This window comes from Gouania willdenowi, chromosome 15, assembly GCF_900634775.1.
Source record: "Gouania willdenowi chromosome 15, fGouWil2.1, whole genome shotgun sequence".
In the NCBI taxonomy this organism is placed as follows: Eukaryota; Metazoa; Chordata; class Actinopteri; order Blenniiformes; family Gobiesocidae; genus Gouania; species Gouania willdenowi.
In genome coordinates, this window is record NC_041058.1 from 34985452 (window position 1) to 35012196 (window position 26745).

Genomic DNA, 26745 nt, shown 5'->3' on the forward strand with positions numbered 1-26745 from the left:
TTTTTGCAACAACATTAACCTAAGTGATGTCGAAGACATTTAAACAAAGTCATATTTCAATTCTCGTGGTTTACCTCCTAATATAAATCCAGATTGGACCAGTGGTTCATGGCTTTGCTAAAACTTTAGCTTTGATTTCTCTACTGCTCCACAATAGCAGAACTTACTGTGTTTACTGTCAACACTACTAATTATATAAAACTAGAAGAATTATCAGTTTTTCAAGAATATAAAATATGGCAATTTACTATCTAATTCAGTGATTTTTTTTAAATTTATTTTTAATAAAAGATTTAGAGATTATCAAACGATTAAATGTTAATGCAATAAACTCAACCCTAATGAAGACGACAAACAGGAACTTCTAAATATTTAACCCAAATTAGATGAAATGTGTATATTTAAAGAGAAAAAGAGGTATTTGTTAGCTTAAAAGCTAAATGGATTGAGGAGGAGGGGAAGAAGACTAGGCAAGACCTGTATTTGTTAGGTGAATACGTATTTGGCAATTGAAAATGAGCAAATAAAATGATTCATGTGAAAGACATCTTATTGTGTGTATTTTGTTGTTGAGTAATGTCCCTTTATGTTTTTATCTTTACAAATGAAATTGAAAGTAATAATGCAGGAAAAACAAAAGACTGACCTTGACCTTAAATATGTCCTTGAACAAAGGTCAAGGTCACACATTGAAAGAAAATGTTGTTCAATGGTACCAGTCTGTATCTCAGTGTGTGGCCAAGATATAGGGAAAAATTATATATATATATATATATATATATATATATATATATATATATATATATATATATATATATTTTTTTTTTTTTGTGATGTCATGAACTCTGATCTTTTTACTGGTAGGTCGTACAGCTTCAGTCCAGTGGAATAAAATACTCCACTTTAAATGAGCTTTTCAGAAATGTAAGCATCAAACTTGTACAATAAATATTGGTAGAGATGTGGACAATTTAGTTGTTTGACACTTAGCACAACCTTGACCTTGACATTTTGGCTCCAAACAAGGTCGACTGCACATCCTGAACATTGTCCCTATGAGATGACATACGTGTCATTAGTGCTGCATTCATAGACTAGGAGGAGTTCTAGGACAAAGGAGTTGCAGAAGAAAAATAAAAAGAACTTCTACGATTACAAATAGCATTAGTTCTTTGAAAGGATCCAGAATGAATCTTCTCAGAATTCCTTCAATTTGTGCATTTTTAAAGGATATAGAAACATATATTTCCATGGTTGAAAATGGCCGTTTAAAAAATTCACACTTTATTGATTCATACAAAGCACTTCCTTAAGATTTTGTATTTCTACCAAAAAACCATATAAGGACACCAACCACTAAAACCACAACTGTCTCCACTGTCAATAGAAAAGATTACAATCATGGATTTAAAAAATCTAACAATAATTTATTAATAAACTGCTTCACTGAAAAATTTTTCCCAGACAAACAAAACAAAACAATTTGTATTTAATAAAACCAACTGATAAACTAAGCCCAATGTACCCAATGTTTCCTATACCCCCAAAATGAAACTCCCTAACTTAGACAACGTTTTAATATTGATGAGTATTCTTTAACAATAGATGCATATTTTGTGAAACAAAAATTCTAATTGTTTCCAGCCTCTTAATTTTGCCTAAATCCAATTTGAATTTCTTATATTGAAGCACTTAATGCATGTTGTATTTTTTAGGTAGAAGAAGCCAGGATTCATAATGAAAACATCCACAGTGATCCACTAGATGGAGCTGTGATGATTCATGAGACCACTTGTGTCAAAGTCAAGGCCCTTTAGAGCAGAGGTTCTCAAACCTTTTTGGTTGTAGGCCCCCCTTCTCTTACTTTTGAATCCAAGTACCCCTTTATGTCCGACTACAACATTTTACTCATAATTCTGTGTACAAACATCTATAGATTATAATGATGAATGAATGAGTGATAACACACATTTTAAATAACTGAATGAAACATTATTTAGTTTTATTTCTACAGTTTTCTACAAAACTGACCTTTATATTTTCAGTCCATGTTCTAATTAAAATCATTTCTATCATCATTCAATGTATTGTTGGTGTCATTTTGTGTATTTTGTGGTTGTTTTTGTGTGTTGTTGGTATTATTTAAATTATTCTCTCTCAGTGTGAGTATTTTTGGTGTCGTTTGGTTGTTTCTTATGTCGCTTTGTCTGTTTCTCTATTATTTTTGTGTTTTTTGTAGTGATCTGGTGTATTTCTCTCTCATTTAGTGTGTATTGTTGGTGTCATTTTGTGTATTTTGTTGTTGTTTGTTCTTTTTATTATTCAGTATATTTTTCTCTTATTTTGTGTGTTTTTGTTGTCGTTTTGTGAGTTGCTGCTAATATTTAGTGATACCATTGTTAAATAAAATTAAACATTATTAAACCCTATATTTTTAATGTTTTCCTTTGTTAATCGCTCTCTCTCTCTCTCTCTCTCTCTCTATCCATCCAATACCCCCTGTAGGGCCGTCACGTACCCCTAAGGGTAGACGTACCCCATTTGAGAAACAATCATTTAGATCATCCAATTTCCACAAATCACATAAAAAATGTGTCAAAAAATCATATAAAATGAATGTGTCACTTATTACTTTGACATTTATCTGTACGTAGAAGTGCAAACTATAGCATAATAATGATTAAATACACATTGGCTCATAAACTGGTCCGTATTTGGCCACTGAACTAAAATGAGCTTTACACCCTAAACTAGATGAAGCTGTAGGTGGAGCTGTGGGTGGAGCTGTGGGTGGAGCTGTAGGTGGAGCTGTAGGTGGAGCTGTAGGTGGAGCTGTGGGTGGAGCTGTGGGTGGAGCTGTAGATGAAGCTGTAGGTGGAGCTGTGTGTGATCCCTGCCTGGAGCTCTGTGTCCTCTGTTTGACTTTCTGCTCAGTCTCCTGATGTGCTCGTAAAACCAGGAGCAGAAGGAATGAACAGGATTCTGAGATGATCTCAGGGGGAACGTTCTATGTGATGGTGGTCAACAAGTTGTGGAGGGAATGATGTGAACAGAGGCTGAGAAAAGCTCTGCTGTGCTTTAGGTGTGAACAAATGACTTTTTTAGTGACTGCTGCAGTGTAGAAACAGTAGATAGTTTGTCTGCTGCTCATGCACTCATTCTGTTGATGGTCATAATATTGTGGCTTCTAAATTTAAAAAAAGAAAAAAAAAACCTGAAAAAAACAAGATTAAATCAGAGTCCCAATGTCTCCTAAACGCAGCCTGATTCTCTACAATATTGCCTGAACTAGCGTTTAGCTGCAAATTGGGCTAAAAGTAGGAAACCTGTTGGTTTTAGACCATTGTGATTCTGAATATTCATGTTCCCAAGCTGAATTTAAAGTCCTTCATAGTCAAATTCACCATTTAAAACATGGACATGGTTAGCTTGGAGATGATTTGCAGAACTTTGTGATGCAAATGTGGGAAAACTCAGCTATGGTATACAGCACTATGTGGGTGTAAAAACAACCAGTGAACATGTCTGCATGAACACACATTATTGTTAATATCATCAATGATTATCTTTGCACAATATGTTGCATTGCGAAGGGATTTTTTTATTTGTAATGTAGTTTGTTTCTGTAATGTAAAGTAACAGACTTTAAAGGTGCAGTATGTAACTTATAAAAGTGACTTTTTGTCATTTTTGCTAAAACTGTCAGCATTACATAAAACTAGTAATCTGTAAAAAAAAAAAAAATCAGCCTCATTAAGTCCCGCCTACTGCTCCTACTGCAAATTGCCAGAATCCACCGCGACCAAGCAAAAAGAACCAATCAGAGCCAGGATTGGGTTTGATTGACTGTCTGACAGCTGCCGATCAGAACTCTCGCCCCCTCCCTCCTCAGTTAGCTTATACTCGCAACTGCTGATACCTCCGTTAGCATCAACAGCTTACACGGCAAAGATGACGAGTAAAAAGAGGAAGCAAGAATAAAGAAAAGCTAAAAAGAAAGAATTAGACAGAGCACGGGACAAGTCCTGAGTCAACATCGGAGTGGCTTTTTTAGAGGTGGAGGGAACGCCGTGATCTGGAATGACTCAAAACTGACGCAGAGTTGACGACTTTTCTGCTTGACAGGTAATTACCCCTGCTTGATTTACATTATGTTTGATTAATAAATGTTACACTAGTACTCAATAGTACATCTTATATTACTGTGATGTTGCAGTCCGGCTAACGTTATCTTGTTATTGATACTAATGCTAACATTAGCTTGTTTCCGATACTAATGCTAACGTTACTGGTTGGTGTTGTTTTATTAGAAAGTAGCAGACGATATGTTTATGAAGTGACCTGACAGCCTTCACGGTTTTGTTGTGTGGTTTACACGCTAGCCTCCTCTGGGGGAGGGGCGTTGGAGGCAGGGCAGGAGAGCAGCGGAGAGGAAGGGGGAGGGATCTGAAAGTTTAATGCTAAGTCTTCTCTCTCCTCCAAGTTACCGACTGCACCTTTAAGGAGATTCCAAATTGATTTGACTAAAATGTGACCTAATAAACTGACATTATTATCACACTCTGGACATCACCTGTTTGTTTGTAAAATGCTAAAGATTGGCCAAAATGTGCTGTTTTGGCAGCAATTTAGATTTATAATTGGTAAAAAGCTCAAGTTACATCTTGGTATCATTGATATTCTGAATCAGCAGATATGCCAAGATTGACCAAATAAGCTTGGTTCTCCACTTTCACCAGCAAACATTCACCTTTTTGACATTAAGGCCTCGTCGAGGAGCCAGAACATGATGATCAGAATCATCCGACAGCATTGACCAAATATTTCTCTTTTCTTTGAGCAAACATTTGAATTTATTACAGAAAAAGTTCAAATCCAGCTCAAAGCCTGAGTTATATCAGCTCTAACAACAGCAGAGGACACAATGTGTAGTGACATGTCCCTAAACATACAATGTATTAATGTGTTTACTGAGAACACGTTCATTTGACCACAACAATAGCACATCTAGAACTTTTTTTAAAAACCACCCTTCTGGTGATAAACTGTATGAAGGCATATTCTATTCTATTGTGTTCTATTCTATAAAGACTTCATAGGTTAAAGCATGTTACTCTGTTTCACACACGCATCCATTCACTGATACAAAGGTTTGTGTTAGTGTTGAAGGACAACGTGCCAAACAGTCCATATTAATGTTTCAAATACATTCTAAAACATTATGTCGCTCTGTATTCACAACTAATACACAACATTGTATTATTATATTATTATACGTCATTTGTTTCAGTGTTGCAAGTTATTATAAAAGTACATGATGTCAAACTGTGTGACCTGCAAACAGGATTTTAATCAAAGAGTTTACATTAATTACATTAATTTTTTCGCAAATTAAAAGTGATATTTCTAAATATTCTACTGTCTTCTTTTATTTTTTTTTCTTTTGAAAGAACATAGTAGAATATTTAGAAATATCACTTTTAATAAGATAAAATAAAGAGGAAAAAATTAAAATAAATCAATATTCTACTGTCTAATGTGGCACTAATCATTATTAAGGCAAATGCTAAGAAATGTCTGGGTCTCCTCTTCTGTCCACACGTACCACGCCATGTTTACTCAGAGAGAAGTGGTCATGTGACCAGAGGTTTATTCCATAAAGTAGGTTATGTTCAAACTCTGAGTATGTTCAGGCTGAAATGAGGGAAACTCTGAGTATCTCATTCCTAAACGTGAGGTATGTTCTTCTCTGAGTATGTTACCATGGCAACATTGTCCGTGAACTAAACCTGGTCACTGGACCCTGGGTTTCTACCTGGCTCCGCCCACCTGAACACTTTAATGAACCTTAACACTTTTCTCTGAAATTAGTAAAATCACACACCACAGACGTGTTCACATCATTACTAATGTTGTGTTGCTTTATGTTTTTTTATTTTTTTTTTATCAAATGGTAGTTTTTCTTTCTAACATTGTAGATGTAGATCATTAAGTGAAACACACTGAGAGGTTGATCTACATTAAAACATCTACTGACGTCTGTAGTAAAGTTCACTGAATACAAACCTGTAGATAATATAAAGGATGAGATGATAATTTAAATAAATCCACTTTTAAGGCTCGATTGTTGTTTTATATTATTATACAGTTAAATCTGTAGATCACGGCTCTATGAAGTTATGATGGTGTAGTGAATTATGACACTGGTTTTGGAAGTGATGAGTCACTGGTTCGCGTCCTGCTTCAGTCTTTTTCTATGACATATTTTTGGACGTTGAGATGATTGGCGACAATATTACATTAAAAATCAATATAAATGATGCAATATGTCTTTATATCCAGTGTAACAGGAGGACTCTCTATGCAGACATTCTATGCTGCTGACACGTCTCTACAGACACATTTTATTCATATTATATTTATACATATACATATACATATATATATCGTTCATGCTAATAATAAAACAAGTGTTATTTCTAAATTCAGGTGTTTCCATTACCATGTTTTATTGAACTAATTAGATTTTCTTCATTTGCAAGAGTAATGGAAACATGCTAAACACATGTAACAGACTGGTTGGTTTTTGGATTAAATGTAAAATGGAATCAATAGACGTGGCTATGGATGGAGTTTAATTTAAATGGTGACACGATGCATGGTGGTTTGGGTCCCACATGCTCAGAGTGAAGCAGCTAACTGAGAACCATTTCAGAACCATTTCCCACAGACCAGAGCAGTTCTTACCTTTGGACCATCACGACCCGGTAGACCCATGTCCCCTCGATCACCCTGTGATTGGACACAATAATATTAGCAGAGAGACTACTGTCATTAATTAAAAAAAAGGAAAACAATGACTGATAAAGAGCATGACATCGTCTGCATATTGGTTCACCTTTTGTCCTGGTACGCCTGGTTCACCCTGCAGACAAACAGTGGCCTGGTTAGTTAGTGGCTCGAACGTTTGAAGGTCTGTTTGGACCAGTTTACCTTTAATCCTGGTAAAAGCTGAGGACAAACAGAGCCATTAGAAAAGAGGAAAAAAACAACAGTCGTTCACTACCATTGAATGTTACAGTGAAGCGCTCACCCGAGGGTCTTTTCCTGGTTTACCTGGTTCACCTGGTTTGCCCTTAAGAGTGAAAAACAGCACAAAGATGACTTTACTAGTCTGATTAAACTAAACTAAATTAAGCTAAGCTAAGCTAAGCTAAGCTAAACTAAAGGGCATTCATTTGTGAATAAGTTTGAGTCCTCTGGAATAAAACCAAATCTTGTATTATTAAATTTAAGAGGTTTTGTATTGTGAAGTGCATATTTTTTTTAAGTAATTTTGTGTATATTTGTAATTTTTGAGTAACTTTGTGTATATTTGTAGTCTGATTTTTTTTTGTGTGTGTTTTGTGTATTTTTTCCGTTTTGTGTGTTTTTAGAGTCATTTTGTGTATTTGCTTTGGGGGCTTGGGGCCACACAAAGTTAGACCAGGGGCCACATGTGGCACCAAACAACACACATTACACTTCTTTACTTGTATTATAGTATTAATCTAAAAATATACAGTATTTCAAAGAAAATCAAAACGAAAAATGGAAAAAATATAAATGCACAGAAAAAATATACATCGATATATATATCTATATATATATATATCTATATATATATATATATATATATATACGATTTATGGAAAACAAGAAACAACCAAACGACACACAAACACACACGCTGAGAGAGAATAATTTAAATAATACCAACAACACACAAAATAGGAGCAAAATATACTGAATAATAAAAAGAACAAACAACAAAAGCCACAAAATGATGATAGAAATGATCTTGATTAATGAACTGAAAATACAATGTTAGGAGAGAGATAACTGGAAAAAACCAGGAGCCACTAAATATCGTTTCATTCACTTGTATCCATTGCATTGTGGGCAAACTTTGCCAATCTTCTAACATGTTTTTTTTTTTGTTTTTTTCCGAGCAACTGATCTGTGATTTATTGATCTATGAGGCTTTGATTCCAGAATAAAGGAGAAACGTGACTTACTGGTAGTCCATTAGCTCCATTCAAGCCCGGGGCCCCTGGGGGTCCAGGAGGTCCTTGCAGTCCAGGTTCACCCTGCTGAGAGACCTTGAGTTACCAACTATCATCACAGCTCAAGCTTCTGTTCATTGGGATTCAAAGGGTTACTGGCTAACTCCTCAGGGGTGGTTGTTGTGTGAAGTGTTAATTACAGCCTCTGATTCTCCGTTCTGGTGGATCGTCACTATACGGTAGGTGGTGAATGTTTTTACGAGAATAAAGTCGTATCTTAATGAAAGTGTAATTTTATGAGATTAAAGTCATAACATTTTAAGATTAATGTCGTAATATTTAGAGAATGAAGTCGTAATATTCTTATAAAATTGCAACTTTATTCTCATTAAATTATGACTTTATTCTCATTAAATTATGACTTTATTCTCATTAAATATTGACTTTATTATCAAATATTACGTCTTTAATCACAAAATAATGTGAACAGTATATTAAAATTACAACTTTATTCTCATTAAATGATGACTATTCACAAAATATTACGACTTTAATCTTGCAACATTTAAGTCTTCAATCTAACAAAATTACAACTTTATCCTTGAAATAATAATTCTTCAATCACAAAATATGACTTTCTCTCATTAAATTATGACTTTATTCTCAAAATATTACAACTTTAATCTCAAAATATTACAAATTTAATCTAATAAAATTAGGACTTAATTCTTAAAATATTACGTCTTTAATCACTATATAATGCGATTTCAAAATAATTGAATTACAACTTTATTCTCATTAAATGATGACTATTCACATAATATTACGACTTTAATCTCAAAACATTAAGTCTTTAATCTAATAAAATTACAACTTTCTTCTCATTAAATTATGACTTTATTCTCAAAATATTACAAATTTAATCTAATAAAATTACAACTTTATTCTTGAAATATTACATCTTTAATCACGAAATATTGCGACTTCAATATAATAAAATTAAGACTATTCTTATTAAATTATGACTTTATTCTCAAAATATCACAACTTTAATCTCAAAATATTAAGTCTTTAATGTAATGAAATTCCGACTTTATTCTTGTAATATTACTTCTTTAATCACAAAATATTGAGACTTTAATCTAATAAAAATGACTTTCTTTTCAGTAGTTTTATGTTTGACGTCACATGCTAAAGCTAACATTAGCCTATGTGTTTTACAGTGGAAACATATGGTGGCAATGTGAGATAATGATGAATTAAAACAATATTGCCAGTTGCTTTTCAAAAGGTTTTTTTTTTCCGTTTGTCTTTCGCGATCATGAAAAATCAGAGGCTTAATATTATTGATGAAGAAAACTTTGTTTAGGAAGAAAATGTACAAAAGCACACGGCACGATGCTGGTAAATGGGCCTCATAACGTTAAATAAAGCTAACGTTAGTGATTTTTGTTTTCAGGCTGTTCCTTTGTCTTTGTGTGATTTTTTCCCAAAGACAGAATTTCTGCTAAACTGTGACTTTAATTGTTTAAAACATGAGTGTAATTGTTGGAAAAGAGGACAATAACGCATTATTTAGTTTTCTACTGGTTTTGTATCAGGAGAGGTAAACATATGTCAGACTGATGTACGTATGTCCGTCATTAGACGGTAAATGTGAGGCTAATTGATATAAATATTTCTTTAGTGTTTAAATAAATGACTAATCTCTAATAGAAAAACAAAACCAAATACAAGTTCAATTCCTTTTTTTAATTACAATTACGTCTCCAATTATCGATTTTCAATTACAACTCAATTATGATTATATTGACTGACATTTTTTTCCAAATACAAATAAAATTTTAATTAATTAATTCCAATTACTGATCTTTTAATAAATAAGCCCTATTAAATGTAACCTTCTTCTTGTGTTAGCTTTCTGTTAGCATCTCTAATGCTAACGGGTCAGTTTGACCCATGTCTATAATCATCTGTAAAATAAAAATACACTAAAAAATATTATCTATCATCTAATTAGTTTATCATCTATTGATTACCTTGTTAGGATTCATAATCAATGAATATATTGGTATTAATATTTATGGTGTGGACGTCTGAGACTTTTTTATGTCACTATACTCACAGATTTATATTTATTTTAATGGTAAATGATTGTGAAGAGAACAAACAAGTAGATAAGAAACAAAGGAAGCATAGAACTGTAACATAGTTAGGTTTACGTTTAATTCAATTGTAAAAGAGTTTTTATAGAATTTCCATGACAATTACAATTACAAAGTCAATTATCTGAACTCAACTGCAATTCAATTACAACAGCAACATATTTTTTCAATTCTGATTACAATTATAATTCCGTCATAATTGTAATTAATTACCAACTATGCAACTACAATTATAATCCTTTGCCTTTTACAAACAACCTCGTATTCTCACACTTCCTGTTTCTCTGGAACTCCTCATAGCACTGACACAGCTAGAGTCAAATATGTGTATTTTTGTTGTCCTTTTGTAATTTTGTGTATTATTGTTGTAAATTTGTCAATTCTTGTTGTGTTTTTGTCGGTTTTTCCTGTAATTTTGTGTGTTCTGAGTCATTCATTTTTGAAGTCATTTACATGCATTTTTTTCGTCATCTTCTGTGTTTTGGGAGTAAATTTTTATTGTCCTTTTGTGTATTATTGTATGTTTGTATGTGTCATGTTTGTGTATTTGTGAACAGTTGCAGTTGTCTATGAGTGTCTGGTTTAGTTGAATATATACTTCTTATGTGTTTTTGGAGAGATTTTGTGAATTATTGTTGTAAATTTCTGTATTTTTGTCATCCTTTTGTGGGTTTTTTCTATAATTGTGTGTTCTGAGTCATTTTGTGATTTTCTAATAATCGTCTGAGTTTTGGGAATAACCATGTGAACGTCTATGTGTGCTTTTATGTTTTCATTCAGTCATCAAAAGCAAAATGTGTCCAGATGTGATTTAGCTTCTAGACACTATTTCTATGTAGATCTTGATGAATTGATGGATGGAGTGGTGTTCAACATTTAATAACATTAAATAATGTATGTTTTATGATTTCAACACACAAAGTATGGATGTGGTTTCACATTTGTATTTTAATGTATTTGAAACCAAAAGACTATAAATGACAGCTTTTGTTTTCTTCCTTTTAACCCACACATCAGGCTTTTCTTACTCATTACGACTGTGTATTAGGGCCAGATTAAAATTAAAATAAAACCTATAGGCACTGCAAGATTAAAGTGGGATTATTATTTCAAGAATAAAGTTGTATTTTTATGAGAATAAAGTTGTATTTTAATAAAATAATATCAACAAAGAATTCTGAGTGCTGTACCATTAAGTTTTATTAAGAGACGGCTTGATCCTCATAATATTACGATTTTATGCTCAAAACATAATTTTACTGGGCAAAATTACGATTAATTAATTCTCAAAATATTACGAATCATTTTATTCTCATAAAATTAAGTTTTTTTTCCTGAAAATATGATTTTATTAAAAAAAAATCATTTTATTCATATAAAATGACAACTTTATTCTTAAAATACTACGACTTTAATCTCGAGGTGGTCAGGTTTTTTTTTCTTTTTTAAATGTATGTGGCCCTAATATGCCATCATAAGTAATAATCAGTTAGTGCAGTAAATAAAGTGATTAGTCATATAATATATAATGTTTTACTTACAGTTCCATTCAAACAAACCATTAACAGATACGGTTTAGATTTGATTGAGTTTAGTAGTAAATTAAGAAATATGAAGCAACATTCAGAAGCTGAAAAAAGCCGATAATTAGTCAACCACAGCAGAGAAAGCTGGGGGAGGAGGGGCATTCTATCTGCAGGTAAAAGGGGGGGGTGGGGGGGACGAGTAGTGGGTAGAGAGAGTTGTACCTTTAGGCGTTTTAGGATTAGAGGGCTTATTGAGGGCATGTTGCGCACTGTGATGGGCAACATCTGCTGGAGGGAGTCAGAAAGCACAGGTGGCCCGTAGGGCACAAAGGTCACAGGGGAAAGGTCATCAGGAGGGGAGGAACCAAGAGAATCAGAGAGGGAGGGGGGACAGGGAGAAAGAGAAGAAGATGCAAAGAAATTAGAGTTCTAGTGCCAGAAAATAGGAGTCCAGTCAGATGGAGACGCTAGCAGGGCCAACCACGGGCCGGTTGATGTACACGCCTCTAACAGTACATCAATGAGCCCGCGGGCCCTGACAGAACAAGAACACAACGAGCAAAGGTGGAACCAGTCCTGCCACAAAGAGAGACATGTAGCGTTAGAGAAACACACACTTACTGTGGCCACACGTCCAACACAGGGCTGTACAATACGCCGCTTCTGTTGAGATGATACAGGCTTAGCAAAGTACATCAGCTTCCTGCCCTCACATCAGTCTGCCCAGGAACTTATCTACTCTCAGTGGAAACACACCTGTCCAATGTTGGCACGCACCAAGGTAGAAACAATAGTTTCACCGTCAGATCGTGTTTTTAACGGTCTAAAAACAAGCCTAAATGTGCAGATGTTAAAGAAAGTTACGTTGATTGAACACCATTAAATATACAAATAAAGTGTTCTAAAGGGTACCTGTAGTGAAAATGTATACAGTATAACACAATGTGTTTAATGTGTTACTATAAAACTAAATATGTGCACTTTTTCATAAAAAAACAACACACATTAAAAAGAATGATTTTACACCTTTGGTCATAAACTATGGAGAGCCAGTTGGTTGATTCCTGTCTACAGTTGGTCTACAATAGCTGAGTGTAAAGCCTGTCCACATGCTATGTTCTCGAGTTTTGTTGTGACTGTGTTTTTTTTTGTACGCTGAGGAGGTTTTTTCTAGTTCTACACTGTGCTTTCCAAAAGGAACTCAGTTTAAGACCTGCCTTTTTCCCCTCTCCTTTTCTCTGTTTTTCCACTTTTCATCTAAACGTGATACTGGTGGCTTAGCAGCTCAATCAGACCTCCATACACAGATTACAGCTTGTGCTAAATGCTGCTGCCTGGCTCCTCACCAACTCTCGTAAACATCACCATATCACACCTGTTCTTTACTCCCTGCATTGGCTCCTGGTCATTTTCAGAATCCAGCTTTTTGTTTTCAGTTCCATCCACGGTCTTGAACCTGTGTATTTATGTGAAACTGACCCCTCACCAGCCGAGCAGAGCCCTATGTTCTGCCCAACACCACCTGCTCCAGGCACCCATGTCACGTTACAATCAGTGGGGTGATGGTGCTTTTACTGTGGCAGGTCCTAAACTCTGGAACTCGTTGCTGCTTGAGTTACGTGCCATCAAAGACCTGCCCCTGTTCAAAGCTAAACTAAAGACTCACCTGTTTAGAAGATAGTTTGATACATAGTTCTATGGCACTTGTTTTAAATGTGATAATGGTCTGTTTTTAATTATATATTATGCTGTTTTTAAATGGTATTTTTCATTGTGTACAGCGTTTTGGTCAACTATGGTTGTTGTAAAGTGCTTTAGAAATAAAACTTGAGCAGCGACCCACAGTTCTCTCTGCTCCTGTCCCCCCATGTTATATGTGATTGTCTATCTTTCTTGGATGGGGATGTGACTGAAATGCAAATTTCCCCTTGTGGAACGAATAAAGAATATCTCCTCTCATCTATAACAGAAACATTTCTTTAGCGTCTCTGAATCAAAGAACGACACTAAGTCACAGTTATCCAGACGTTGGCCCAATAATATCGGTACGAGATACACACAGAAAATGTTTACGTTCACATCACATTGGGTGGTATGAGAGGGATCTGTGGGCTAAGCTAATGGGCTAAGCTAATGGGCTAAGAATTCCTTCACAGAAAGTGGTTGAATGGAGTTTATAAACGTACTTGTACAGAGCACTACTACGTTTCTGCTTACAGAGGATACTATGGGGGTGTCATGGCACTAACCACACCCCCACCACATTGTTCCCTCTTCCTTCATTGTGGCTAAATGATGAACTCTGTCAGTAGAACTTGCCTGTTGGTTCAGGTGCTGATCCTCAGAGGTAGTACAGCATCTTCCCGTCAATGAACACGTATCCTTTCATCACAGTTTCAACCATATTTGTGCACTTCTAACATCTAACTACTCAGCCATGGCTCGTTTCTGCTGCTAGCAACAGCTCTGTTAGCCCGTTAGGCTAATTCTGATGCTGAGTGGGTGCAGGGAGGCTCACAAGAAGCAGGAAGTTGGTGAGAAAAGTGATATTTAATCATCGCCTAACATACAACCTTTATCATTGAGGGAGGGGCTACACACAACTGCCGAAAAACTGCACTTCCTGTTACGCCTCTACCTCCCACAATGCACCAGTTATATCCTGACCAAAATGGCAACTCTCTCAAAGTATAAAATTATTCTAAAAACTCTTTTTAATGTGTCTTTTTGTTTAAAAAGGTGCACATTTTTTGTTTAATGGTAATACATTTTTTGTTTTATACATATTCACTGCTTTAGTTTTTGTCCCAATTTTTCTCCTTCTTAATTGTAGCAGTTACACCTCACTGTAATCTGATTACTGTGAGTATCCCCACTTGGAGGCAGTATCTCTCTTTGTAGCACAACTCAGAGCCACCCACATTATGCCCTAAAGGGTTATATCTGTTCAGGGTGTTTAGGAAGTACCCACAAACCTTAAAGACCAGAGCCTGACTGGAGCGTAAGGCAGCCAAGGTTTTCAGAGGAAGATCCTTCACAAAGAGACCCTACACACCAGGAAGGGGTTCACTTCAATGAGGGGGGAGGAGCTTCTTAGAGGGACAATGTGTTACAACCTTCTCCAAACAAGGTTCCACAGCAGTTATTTATTTAAAAAAAGTCTTCTGTTCTTTTTTAGTTGGATGTTTAACCTACTATTGCTGCTATATCCGTTAGCTTAGACCAGCTGATACTAAAAATATATTTTTCCTTTCTTTAGGAGGAAAGTACACTATTATGATTCTGTGCCATTGTCCTTATTTTAACTTGTGTGTCTGTGTGCGGTGGATGAGGTTTGTATGGGGTGGATGTTTTACTTATTTTTATCTTGGTAAACAATTTGAGCTGCATTTTATTTTATGAAAAGGGTTTTTTAAGAGTAAAGATTGATTTGATTTGATCTGATTTGATCTGAAGTCACGCTTGCACACATTTGTGCACCGTGTAGACAGAATCTTGTTTGAGATGTGGACTTATCCATACGATGCACATGGCAGAGTCAGTGCAAGCCTCTCTCTTTGCCTGGTCCAGGACTTCCTGTTGGTAATGCCGTCATTCCAGATTATGGTCAAAATAACTTTGAAGCCCCACAGGTTGAAGACATCTAGTCGGTGTTCTTATCGAAAAGCCTTTGTTCATGATCTTTGTTGTCAGTGAGGTCTTGTCGCAGGCCAAGTTGATGATGTCATCCTAACGTACTACTCATACTAGTGTACTACTTATACTAACGTACTACTCATCCTAATGTACTACTCATCCTAACGTACTACTCATCCTAACGTACTACTCATCCTAACATACTACTCATACTAACTTACTACTCATACTAACGTACTACTCATACTAACGTACTACTCATCCTAACGTACTACTCATACTAACGTACTACTCATCCTAACGTACTACTCATCCTAACGTACTACTCATCCTAACGTACTACTCATACTAACGTACTACGCATACTAACGTACTACTCATCCTAACGTACTACTCATACTAACGTACTACGCATACTAACGTACTACTCATCCTAACGTACTACTCATACTAGTGTACGACTCATACTAACGTACTACGCATACTAACGTATTACTCATCCTAACGTACTGCTCATCCTAACGTACTGCTCATCCTAACGTATTGCTCATCCTAACGTACTACTCATCCTAACGTACTACTCATCCTAACGTACTACTCATCCTAATGTACTACTCATATTAACGTACTACTCATCCTAACGTACTACTCATCCTAACGTACTACTCATCCTAACGTACTACTCATCCTAATGTACTACTCATCCTAACGTACTACTCATCCTAATGTACTATGCATGCTAACGTACTACTCATCCTAATGTACTACTCATCCTAACGTACTACAAATACTAACGTACTACTCATCCTAACGTAATACTGCAGGTGGGACACAGCGTCGTAGGCCTCGTCAAAGTGCTGCACGCCGGTGTCACAAATGCTTCGACAGCCAGGTTTGTTGGCAGCGGTGGTTTCGAGGCCTGCAGGTGGGATTAAGCATTTCTTGAGGGTGGCCTTCAAGTGGTCTTTGTATCGCTTTTTCTGTCTACAGTGCTTCTCTTGCCCTCACTGAGCTCTCCGAAGAGGACTCATTGATGAAGTCGGTTGGCCAGCATCCGGATGACATGGCCGACCCAGTGCAGCTGGGAACAAAGAAGGATGGACTCGGCTGATGGATGTGTGAGGTACGTTGTGCCACCATGGCAGGCCAAGGATTGTCTGAAGGCACCTGATGGAAAAGCCTCCAGACATTTCACATGCCGATGGTAGAGCACCCATGCCTCGTAGCCATATAGCAGGGTGGAGAGACATACGGCCTTGTAGACAGCTATCTTCGTGCTGATGGTCAGGTCACAGTCGAGGAAGACATGACCCGCCAGTTTGCCGAAGGCCGCCAAGGTGAGGCGTATACGACGCTCCACATCGTCGGTTATGTCGCAGTCGGTGGTGATGACCGAGCCAAGATACAGTGGGGCAAAAAAGTATTTAGTCAGCTACCAATTGTGCAAGTTCTCCCACTTAAAAAAGTGAGAGAGGCCTGTAATTTTCATCATAGGTAAACCTCAACTATGAGAGACAAAATGAGAAAAAAAATCCAGAAAATCACATTGAAGGATTTTTAATGAATTTATTTACAAATTATGGTGGAAAATATGTATTTGGTCAATAACAAAAGTTAATCTCAATACTTTGTAATGTACCCTTTGTTGGCAATGACAGAGGTCAAATGTTTTATGTATGTCTTCACAAGGTTTTCAGACACTGTTGCTGGTATTTTGGTCCATTCCTCCATGCAGATCTCCTCTAGAGCAGTGATGTTTTGGGGCTGTCGCTGGGCAACACGGACTTTCAACTCCCTGCAAAGATTTTCTATGGAGTTGAGAACTGGAGACTGGCTAGGCCACTCCAGGACCTTGAAATGCTTCTTATGAAGCCACTACTTCGTTGCCCGGGCGATGTGTTTGTGATCATTGTCGTGCTGAAAAACCCAGCCACGTTTCATTTTCATTGCCCTTGCTGATGGAAGGAGATTTTCACTCAAAATCTCCTGATACATGACCCCGTTCATTCTTTCCTTTACATGGATCAGTTGTCCTGGTCCCTTTGCTAAGAAACAGCCCCAAAGCATGATGTTACCACCCCCATGCTTTACAGTAGGTATGGTGTTCTTTCTCCTCCAAACGAGTTGAGTTTTTACCAAAAAGTTCTATTTTGGTTTGCATATGACATTCACCCAATCCTCTTCTGGATCATCTAAATGTTCTCTAGCAAACTTCAGACAGGCCTGGACATGTAGTGGCTTAAGCAGGGGGACACGTCTGGTACTGCAGGATTTGAGTCCCTGGTGGCGTAGTGTGTTACTGATGGTAGCCTTTGTTACTTTGGTCCCAGCTCTCTGCAGGTCATTCACTAGGCCCCCCCGTGTGGTTCTGGGATTTTTGCTCACGATTCTTGTGATCATTTTGACCCCATGGGGTGAGATCTTGAGTGGAGCCCCAGATGGAGGGAGATTAACAGTGTCTTGTATGTCTTCCATTTTCTAATAATTGCTCCCACAGTTGATATCTTCACACCAAGCTGTTTACCTATTGTAGATTCAGTCTTCCCAGCCTGGTGCAGGTCTACAATTTAGTTTCTGGTGTCCTTTGACAGCTCTTTGGTCTTGGCCATAGTGGAGTTTGGAGTGTGACTGTTTGAGGTTGTGGACAGGTGTGTTTTATACTGATAACGAGTTCAAACAGGTTCCATTAATACAGGTAACGAGTGGAGGAGGAGCCTCTTAAAGAAGAAGCTACAGGTCTGTGAGAACCAGAAATCTGGCTTGTTTGTGGATGACCAAATATTTTTTTTACAGAGGGATTTACCAATAAATTCATTAAAAATCCTACAATGTGATTTTCTGGATTTTAGGTTGAAGAGACTCCCATCTGTCCTGTAGCTGATGGAGATCCCATCCGCTGGTGACATGCCGTGGCGGGAAACAAGGGTCACCACCACAAGAAAAAAGTTGAAGATGACGAGCGCCAGCACGCAGCCTTGCTTCACGCCAACGTTCACTGCAAAAGGGTCGGACTCTGCTACGTCGACGACAACTTTGTCTATCATGCCGTCGTGGAACTCGCAGAGGATGTGAAGAAAGTTTGGAGGGCAGCCAAATTTGTTGAGGATGGTCCTTAGGGACCTGTTCACTATATCAAAGGCCTTTGATAAGTCAACGAAGGCGAGGTATAGACTCCTGTGCTGCTAACGTACTACTCATACTAACGTACTACTCATAGTAATGTACTACTCATACTAACATACTACTCATACTAACGTACTACTCATACTAACGTACTACTCATAGTAATGTACTACTCATACTAACATACTACTCATACTAACGTACTACTCATACTAACGTACTACTCATAGTAATGTACTACTCATACTAACATACTACTCATACTAACGTACTACTCATACTAACGTACTACTCATAGTAATGTACTAATCATACTAGCATACTACTCATACTAACGTACTACTCATACTAACGTACTACTCATACTAACGTACTACTCATAGTAATGTACTACTCATACCAACATACTACTCATACTAACGTACTACTCATAGTAATGTACTACTCATACTAACATACTACTCATACTAACATACTACTCATACTAACGTACTACTCATACTAACGTACTACTCATACTAACATACTACTCATACTAACGTACTACTCATACTAACGTACTACTCATAGTAATGTACTACTCATACTAACATACTACTCATACTAACGTACTACTCATAGTAATGTACTACTCATAGTAACGTACTACTCATACTAACGTACTACTCATACTAACGTACTACTCATACTAACGTACTACTCATACTAAGTGTGACGTCTAAATGAGTATATAGTGTGTTCACATTAGCTAATATGAAAATATTGAGTAGGTGAGAAATACCCGAATGTATACTATATGGGGAGATTTTTTTTTAAGTATGCACGGTACACAAGTCATACTCAACCGTCCCATGATGCATTGGGAGCTGAATGTAAAATGGTTCTGGGTCCTGCTTCAAGCTAAAAAAAAAAAAAAAAAAAAAAAAAAAAAAAACCTTTTTAAAATAAAAGCATCTCTTTTTGTCTTCCATTAGTTTTTTTTTGAACCCTTATGTAAATAGGGCTCTTGTTTTGAAGTTAACAGGAAGTTTAGCCAGTAGACCAATGGAGGGTCGCTGAAAATGTGCGAATAAAATGTGTCTACGTGAGTTTTATGGATCAAATGAGCACTCTTACTTCAAATGTTTTCAGAACTTTCAAAGTAAATGTGGAAAATCAACAGAGATATTTATCCTCAGTGTGAACAAGGTTTTTAACATTGTAGCTACATTGGAAATATACTTCAGTGAGAACGCTCATCATCCTAATCATATTATAGTATATAGTAGACAGTATATACTATAGTATATAGTAGACAGTATTTACTATAGTATACAGTAGACAGTATTTACTATAGTATACAGTAGACAGTATATACTATAGTATACAGTAGACAGTATATACTACAGTATACAGTAGACAGTATATACTATAGTATACAGTAGACAGTATATACTACAGTATACAGTAGACAGTATATACTATAGTATACAGTAGACAGTATATACTACAGTATACAGTAGACAGTATATACTACAGTATACAGTAGACAGTATATACTACAGTATACAGTAGACAGTATATACTACAGTATACAGTAGACAGTATATACTATAATATACAGTAGACAGTATATACTATAGTATACAGTAGACAGTATATACTATAATATACAGTAGACAGTATATACTATAGTATACAGTAGACAGTATATACTATAATATACAGTAGAAAGTATATACTATAGTATACAGTAGACAGTATACTATAATATACAGTAGACAGTATATACTATAGTATACAGTAGACAGTATATACTATAGTATACAGTAGACAGTATATACTATAGTATACAGTAGACAGTATATACTATAATATATAGTAGACAGTATATACTATAGTATACAGTATATACTATAATATATAGTAGACAGTATATACTATAGTATATAGTAGACAGTAAACACTCATTGAATTTGTAGTGTGACATATTCATATTACTATACTTATAAACTAGTAAAATTCATGGGGAGATTTGGACTCTTTCATCCAGAAACACATCTGGTTGTCTCGCTAATTTAAAACATAAACACTTTTTTTGACCATGCCTCTTAAAAGAATCAGAATTGGGAATCTTTAGGAATGGAAACGAGGAATTGGAACTGGAATGTATAAAAACAGGTGTGGCTGCCGTTGCTAGCTCTACGTATAAAAAGATGGAATGATAACAGGAGCAGGACCAGGAAACTGATGGTAGAGATCATGTGGGAGAGCAGCTGAAATCAATCCTAAACACTCTTCTCCTGGTCCAGGACTTCCATGGTTTTTGGTTCTTTTAGGTCCAAAAGAATCCGCTCTGTGTGCGTGTTTGGTGCTGAGGATGTGATCCATGATAGCTGTTACTATCCCTCTGGTCCTTTTATTGATGGAGAACTTTCATGATCTTGGCATTGAACATTTCTTGAGGAACAACTTGATCTCCTCAGCAGGAGCTGGTGAAGACGACCCAGTGAACAATGGTTCTTTAGCACAGATCAGTGAGTCCTTCCTACATTGTGATGTGGTTTTGGATGGCACCTTCTGCACAGTGTACGGACTAAAGCCCCGCCTCTATAGCAACACAGCTTTTTAAAAATAGGAGGGAGCTGATTTTCTGAAACAATATAAGTAAATATACTCAATGCATTCCTCAATCCATGTACCCTTCATTCTGTCAGTAAAACAATAATTTAACTGTTTATTTGTTATTTTCATTTGGTTTTAAAACGGAATAAACAAAGAACGAAGAGTAAACAGATTTTAAATGTGTTCCTGGTGAGACAATGGTGAGCCCATGGAGCTCACAGAGACCAGCTAAAAAACACTCTGTTATTAAAATAATGACTAAAGTAGCTGGAAGTTCAATAACTATATGGTTGAGTAGCAGTGAAAATAGACTTTTACATTTTTCCAAATACACAAGGGACTTGATCTTGGTGCTAACAGTCTCCACCACATCTGACTGGATTCTTCATCCAGCGGCTGGAAAGTGTCTTGTTTTTTTTAAAGCAACCACAAGCCACAGAAAGAGGCCCAGGATGAAAACAAGAGTTGCATATGCTACTCATCATTTGTCTGTTGGCATTTATAATGTGATTAAATCCTTCAGACATTCTGCGCTCGCCAACAAACTCTCAGAGTGACAGCAAACACACATCTGAACATTTTATAAGTATACGTTGAATTAAAGACGTAGTTTTCTTACCCTGTGAGTGTAGTCTCCACACACGCCCTGTGGAGAAAAGGGAAACAAGTCAAACCCAGAGAAATGATTTATAATTGCATACATGGTGACAGAGTGAGCTTAAACACAAACCAACAGAGGTGTAAATATTAAAGTACAAGTAAAAAGTAACTCAATCAAATTGTACTCAAAGTAAAAGTTACTGTAGTTACTTTCACCCTCAAAGTTTATTGTTGGTAATAAATCTTGGTACAGGTCCCTTGCAAACAGTAAACATCTCATGTAGAAACTTAAAATGAAAGAAACACAACATTAATTTATTTTCCACAAAGGCATCTGTATAAATTCAATAAATTCAATTTAAAAAATAAAATAAACTACCAGGCTCTAAATATAGATACATTTATAAACTAATAAACTGATAAAATAACCTCCATTCCAATGATGTTTTTGGCATTATGCATTACATTTAATCTGATTGGTCGGCTATGATGTGATGCATTACATTTAATCTGATTGGTCGGCTATGATGTCATGCATTACATTTAATCTGATTGGTCAGCTATGATGTGATACATTACGTTTAATCTGATTGGTCAGCTATGATGTGATGCATTACATTTAATCTGATTGGTCAGCTATGATGTGATACATTACGTTTAATCTGATTGGTCAGCTATGATGTGATACATTACGTTTAATCTGATTGGTCAGATATGATGTAATACATTACGTTTAATCTGATTGGTCAGATATGATGTGATGCACTTGATTGTTTTCTGGTTATTTAATTTTTTGTAGATTCACAAAGTCTGTTGATCATTTTAGAAGAAATAATAATTTTCTCAGTAACTGTTGGGTGTACAAATGTAATGAATTACTTCTTTTAAAACGTACTTAAGTACAAGTAAATTTACTGATTTAGAAATATACTCAAAAAAATAGAAGTCCCCATAAAAGCAACTGAATTACAGTAATGTGAGTACTTGTAATCTGTTACTTTCACATCTGCAAAGCAGGTTTATGAGAACAGCCCAGTGTTATTTAATGATCTTTATGTGATAGCGTCAGTTTATGTCACTCAGCTGTTATTTTTCTATGGAACACTGGCAGAGAGAAATCCTATCTGTGATGATAATGATGACTGAAAACGATTGGTTGCCCTCGGAGACGTCTTTTAGGTTTTTTAGTGACTCACGAGGGGGCTGAGCCTCAGCTTCTAGAACAGAGGAGATAAATACTCGTACAAGTAGGGTACTTGTCATTGAACAGAGTGAGATATTAATACTCTGTTACATGTTGAGTAATAACTCAGCACACAACATTTACCATAGTAGTCCCTGGCTCAATGTAAAACAGTTAGTGGAAGAAAAATAAAAAATCACAAATGTAATGTTTTTTTAATTATTTATTTTTTAATTTAATCATATGATTCTCTTTTCATTCTGTTTTTTTGTCTGGATTTAGTTTTTTTCATATTATTATTTTGTTTTGTCTGGGTTTTTAAATTTTTTGGGCGCGGTCTTGATTTTTAAAGGCTTGATTTGAAATTATTTTCTTAACTCTTTTGTCCCATTTGTGACATTTTGTCTTTGAAAATAAACATGAAAAGACAATCACATATGACATGGGAGGACAAGAAACGGGAGAAACCGTGGGTCGCCACGGGCACGGGCGCCGCCCCTTATTTAGATGAAAAGTGGGAGAACAACTGGAGGAGGACAGTATAAAACTAGGAAAAACAACCTCCTCGGCGTATGCGCACTAAAAGCAAAACACAGTCACACATGGGGGGGCGGGGATCGAGGGGAAGAGGAAAGGTGGGGGGTTGGGGGTTGGGTGTTTAGGGTCGAGAAAAGAAGGATTGCAGGGAAGAGAAAAGAAAGGATTGCCAACCGCTGGGGGGGGTGCGTGCAGCCTCTGTAAGCGCTTCACATGCTCCCTTGTAGCTTGTGGGGAGGGAGGGGGGACTGAGGGCCGGTGGAGGCATTACTTTCACTCTGATACAGTCAGATGATGTGGGACGACCTTGGTAGATCTGGTTCAGAAAACATAAGTGTAGATGGCGATGGGGGAGGAGGAAGGGGGCGGAGCATCAAGTCTGCATAACATCTTTGGTGAAATAGTAATTAATTACTTTTGAGTTTGTTCATCACAATAGTCTGAGTGGTGAGTGCTCTGCCCCACCCTTCAGAAATGACTGGCAGCCTTCCCAAAACAGCTGCCAGCTCCAATCAGCAGCATCCCTTCTAACATAATTCCAATCATGTAGATGTCCTCCAGGGAAAGCATGAACAGACACACGACCTTCCACTTATTCAAGGAATCCATCGTGTGTCCGGCTGCAAACGTTCTGTCCAGACATGCGGGCTCACCCCTGCCCGGTCTTTTGTCAAAAAAATTTGATTGATTACACTGAAAGACCAGCTGACCAATTCCATTATTTTGGTTTTTGGATAAAATGCAGAGAGAGTCTCCTATTAGATCCACAACACAGAAGACAAAGCAAACAGAGAAGAATGTGACCGTCTTCACCGAGTAGCAAAAGAGAAGCAATCTGTTACTATTTCAGGCAGGCAGCAGTTTTCTGAGAGGCCGGACCCTCTGTTCTTCCTCAGAAAGCCCTCACTCACCCAGAAAATCAGAACATTTGGTTATTTCTCCAGACGCTGAGGCGTACCGAAATATTAATAGTTGAGATAATAATTAAAAAAAAAAGCCAAGACAAAAACAAATAAATCAGTTTTTTTTCAGTGGCTTTAATCCTCTTCTGTAATTAAGCCCAAACTAAGTTAAACTAATCATCTGCATAAAAAACAAATTGGTAAAAAATATGCCGACGTAACTTATTATTTTTACACTTTAGTTCCATGTTCCATTTTGTTCCTGGTCCATATTTAATGTAGTCTAATAATTTAATGCTCTTTTTAATACTGGTGTTACTGGTGCTTCACAAAGATGAATTTACAAAGATATTGATTTAGGGAAGCCAGATACCATTGCTTACCTTCTCTCCTTTAGGTCCAGGTTCCCCCTAGAAATAAAAAAATAATAATAATAATAAATGACTAAACAAAAGCTACTTTTCCATTTGTGTGACAACTGATTAGCAGCTTAATGTGTATTTAAAAAGGAAGAGAATAAATAAACATACTGGGAGTCCTGCAGGACCTGGGTGACCCTAAAGAAAACAACACCAGGGTTTAACGTGATCAATACTCAATAAAAGTGAAAATGACAAAGAAGAACAGCAGCTTTTATAATGAATGGATTCCTTTAGATTCCCACTGAGCTGCTGTGCAAGAGCTGTCATAGTGATGGATGGGCTCAGGGAGGGGCTCAGGGAGGGGGTCCTGTTGGACACGTCTACAACAGTCCCCCCCCCATAATGCCTTACAATAACAAAGTCAACAGAACACCTCAGATTTTCTGTGATCGTGGAAAACGGACAAAAAAATACAGAATTCACTGCCTGGAACATAAATAATACTAATAAAATATTTACGTTATTATATTTCATATTTTGTATACCTGATACTCGATGTGGGAGGGATAAAAGTAAAACATAAAATATGTTAGAACGACAACTTTATTCTGTTAAAATATAATCATATATAAATGTATTAATATAATTATCATCCATCCATCCATTTTCTGACCAGCTTGTTTTTTCAGTATCGCGGGGTATTATTATTATTATTATTATTATTAGTATTCTTATTATTACTATTATTATTATTATACAATGGTGTATTAGGGCCACATTGAAATAAAAAATCTGGACACTACGAGATTAAAGTCACAATATTTCAAGAATAAAAGTCATAATTTTATGAGAATAAAGTTGGATCTTAATAAAATTATAATTATATGAGATTATTATTTTAAGATTAAAGTCGTAATATTTCAAGAACAATGTGGTAATTTACTGAGAATAAAATGTAAATCCAGAATGTGTTTATTGAGATTATACTGTATTTGTCTTGGTTTCACACATGATGAAATATTATCATCACTGCTGGACCCGTGGAACGTCTCTGCGCCCAATAGCACGTACCATGTTCCCCAGAATTCAGTGAAATGACTCCATTAAGACAACTTTAATGGAATATGCCAAAAAAAAGGGGGGGTGGGCCCCTAATCAAATTATGACAGGCATAATCGTAATCTACGCTTAATTACCTTTGAAACAATATATCACACGATTATGTTCCCATAAACTTGGAATTTACAGTTAATGGGGGGTGGGCCTCTGTTCATGAATAACAGAGCAGTAGTGAGAAGAAGAAGAAGAAGAAGAAGAAGAAGAAGAAGAAGAAGAAGAAGAAGAAGAAGAAGAAGAAGAAGAAGAAGAAGAAGAAGAAGAAGAAGAAGAAGAAGAAGAAGAAGAAGAAGAAGAAGAAGAAGAAGAAGAAGAAGAAGAAAGTAATGGTGTTTAGAGTCTGGTAGCTCAGCCTAAAAGAATAGATCTGTGACGTTAGATGAACGCAGTAAACGTTGTATAATGTAAATCATCATAATTCCATAGTGTGTCTCTATTAGGATGTGTTATATTTATGTATTTACACTGATTAAACACAATTCTTACCAAGTCTCCTTTCACTCCGTTTAGTCCCTGTGGGAAAATAAAAAGTTACAAGTTATTAATAAAATCCACGTTAACGGAATCGACCAATGTAAACAGAATCCACTGTAAAGATCGTCATACAGACAAGTTGCGACTTTATTAAATCTACCCAAACAAACGTCACGTCACACTCAGAACTTAATCAAACTTAATATTAGAGCTGCTTTTAACGTAAAGTTGTAAACTTACAGGTTTCCCATCCAACCCGATCGGACCCTGTGAGAGAAAAGAGAAGAACAATCATCTCTGGTTCCTGTTTTTAACCTTTTTTCATCAGAAAATAAACCTAAGTACACCAACAACTGAAAATGTTCAAAAATGTAACTTTGTTGCCGATAGTAACAATATACAGTCATTCTTATCAAAGTGTCTTGAATACAAAAAAAAAAAAAACATATTTTATCATATTTAATATTTTGCA

At 36.2% G+C, this 26745-nt stretch overlaps 1 protein-coding gene across 19 annotated transcripts in view; it reads right to left on the reverse strand.

Annotated features, from left to right (window-relative positions):
• The window catches only part of col13a1 (collagen, type XIII, alpha 1), a 167006-nt gene that overhangs the window by 43031 nt on the left and 97230 nt on the right, over positions 1 to 26745 (reverse strand). For 7 of the 19 annotated variants that reach the window (XR_003675658.1, XM_028469096.1, XM_028469094.1 and 4 more), the window contains exons 9-20: positions 26514 to 26540; positions 26286 to 26312; positions 24852 to 24878; positions 24705 to 24731; positions 21719 to 21745; positions 14712 to 14783; positions 11959 to 12021; positions 8058 to 8132; positions 7094 to 7135; positions 6994 to 7011; positions 6899 to 6925; positions 6748 to 6792 (exon numbers count right to left, since the gene is read on the reverse strand). Coding sequence is in view for 18 of the 19 variants with exons in the window: in XM_028469096.1 (XP_028324897.1) it covers positions 6748 to 6792; positions 6899 to 6925; positions 6994 to 7011; positions 7094 to 7135; positions 8058 to 8132; positions 11959 to 12021; positions 14712 to 14783; positions 21719 to 21745; positions 24705 to 24731; positions 24852 to 24878; positions 26286 to 26312; positions 26514 to 26540 (477 nt within the window). In the remaining variant the exon portion in view is untranslated. Of the gene's footprint in view, positions 1 to 6747; positions 6793 to 6898; positions 6926 to 6993; positions 7012 to 7093; positions 7136 to 8057; positions 8133 to 11958; positions 12025 to 12357; positions 12400 to 14711; positions 14784 to 21718; positions 21746 to 24704; positions 24732 to 24851; positions 24879 to 26285; positions 26313 to 26513; positions 26541 to 26745 lie in introns of all 19 variants that reach the window. The other 12 variants (XM_028469107.1, XM_028469104.1, XM_028469105.1 and 9 more) reach the window with 9 other exon arrangements.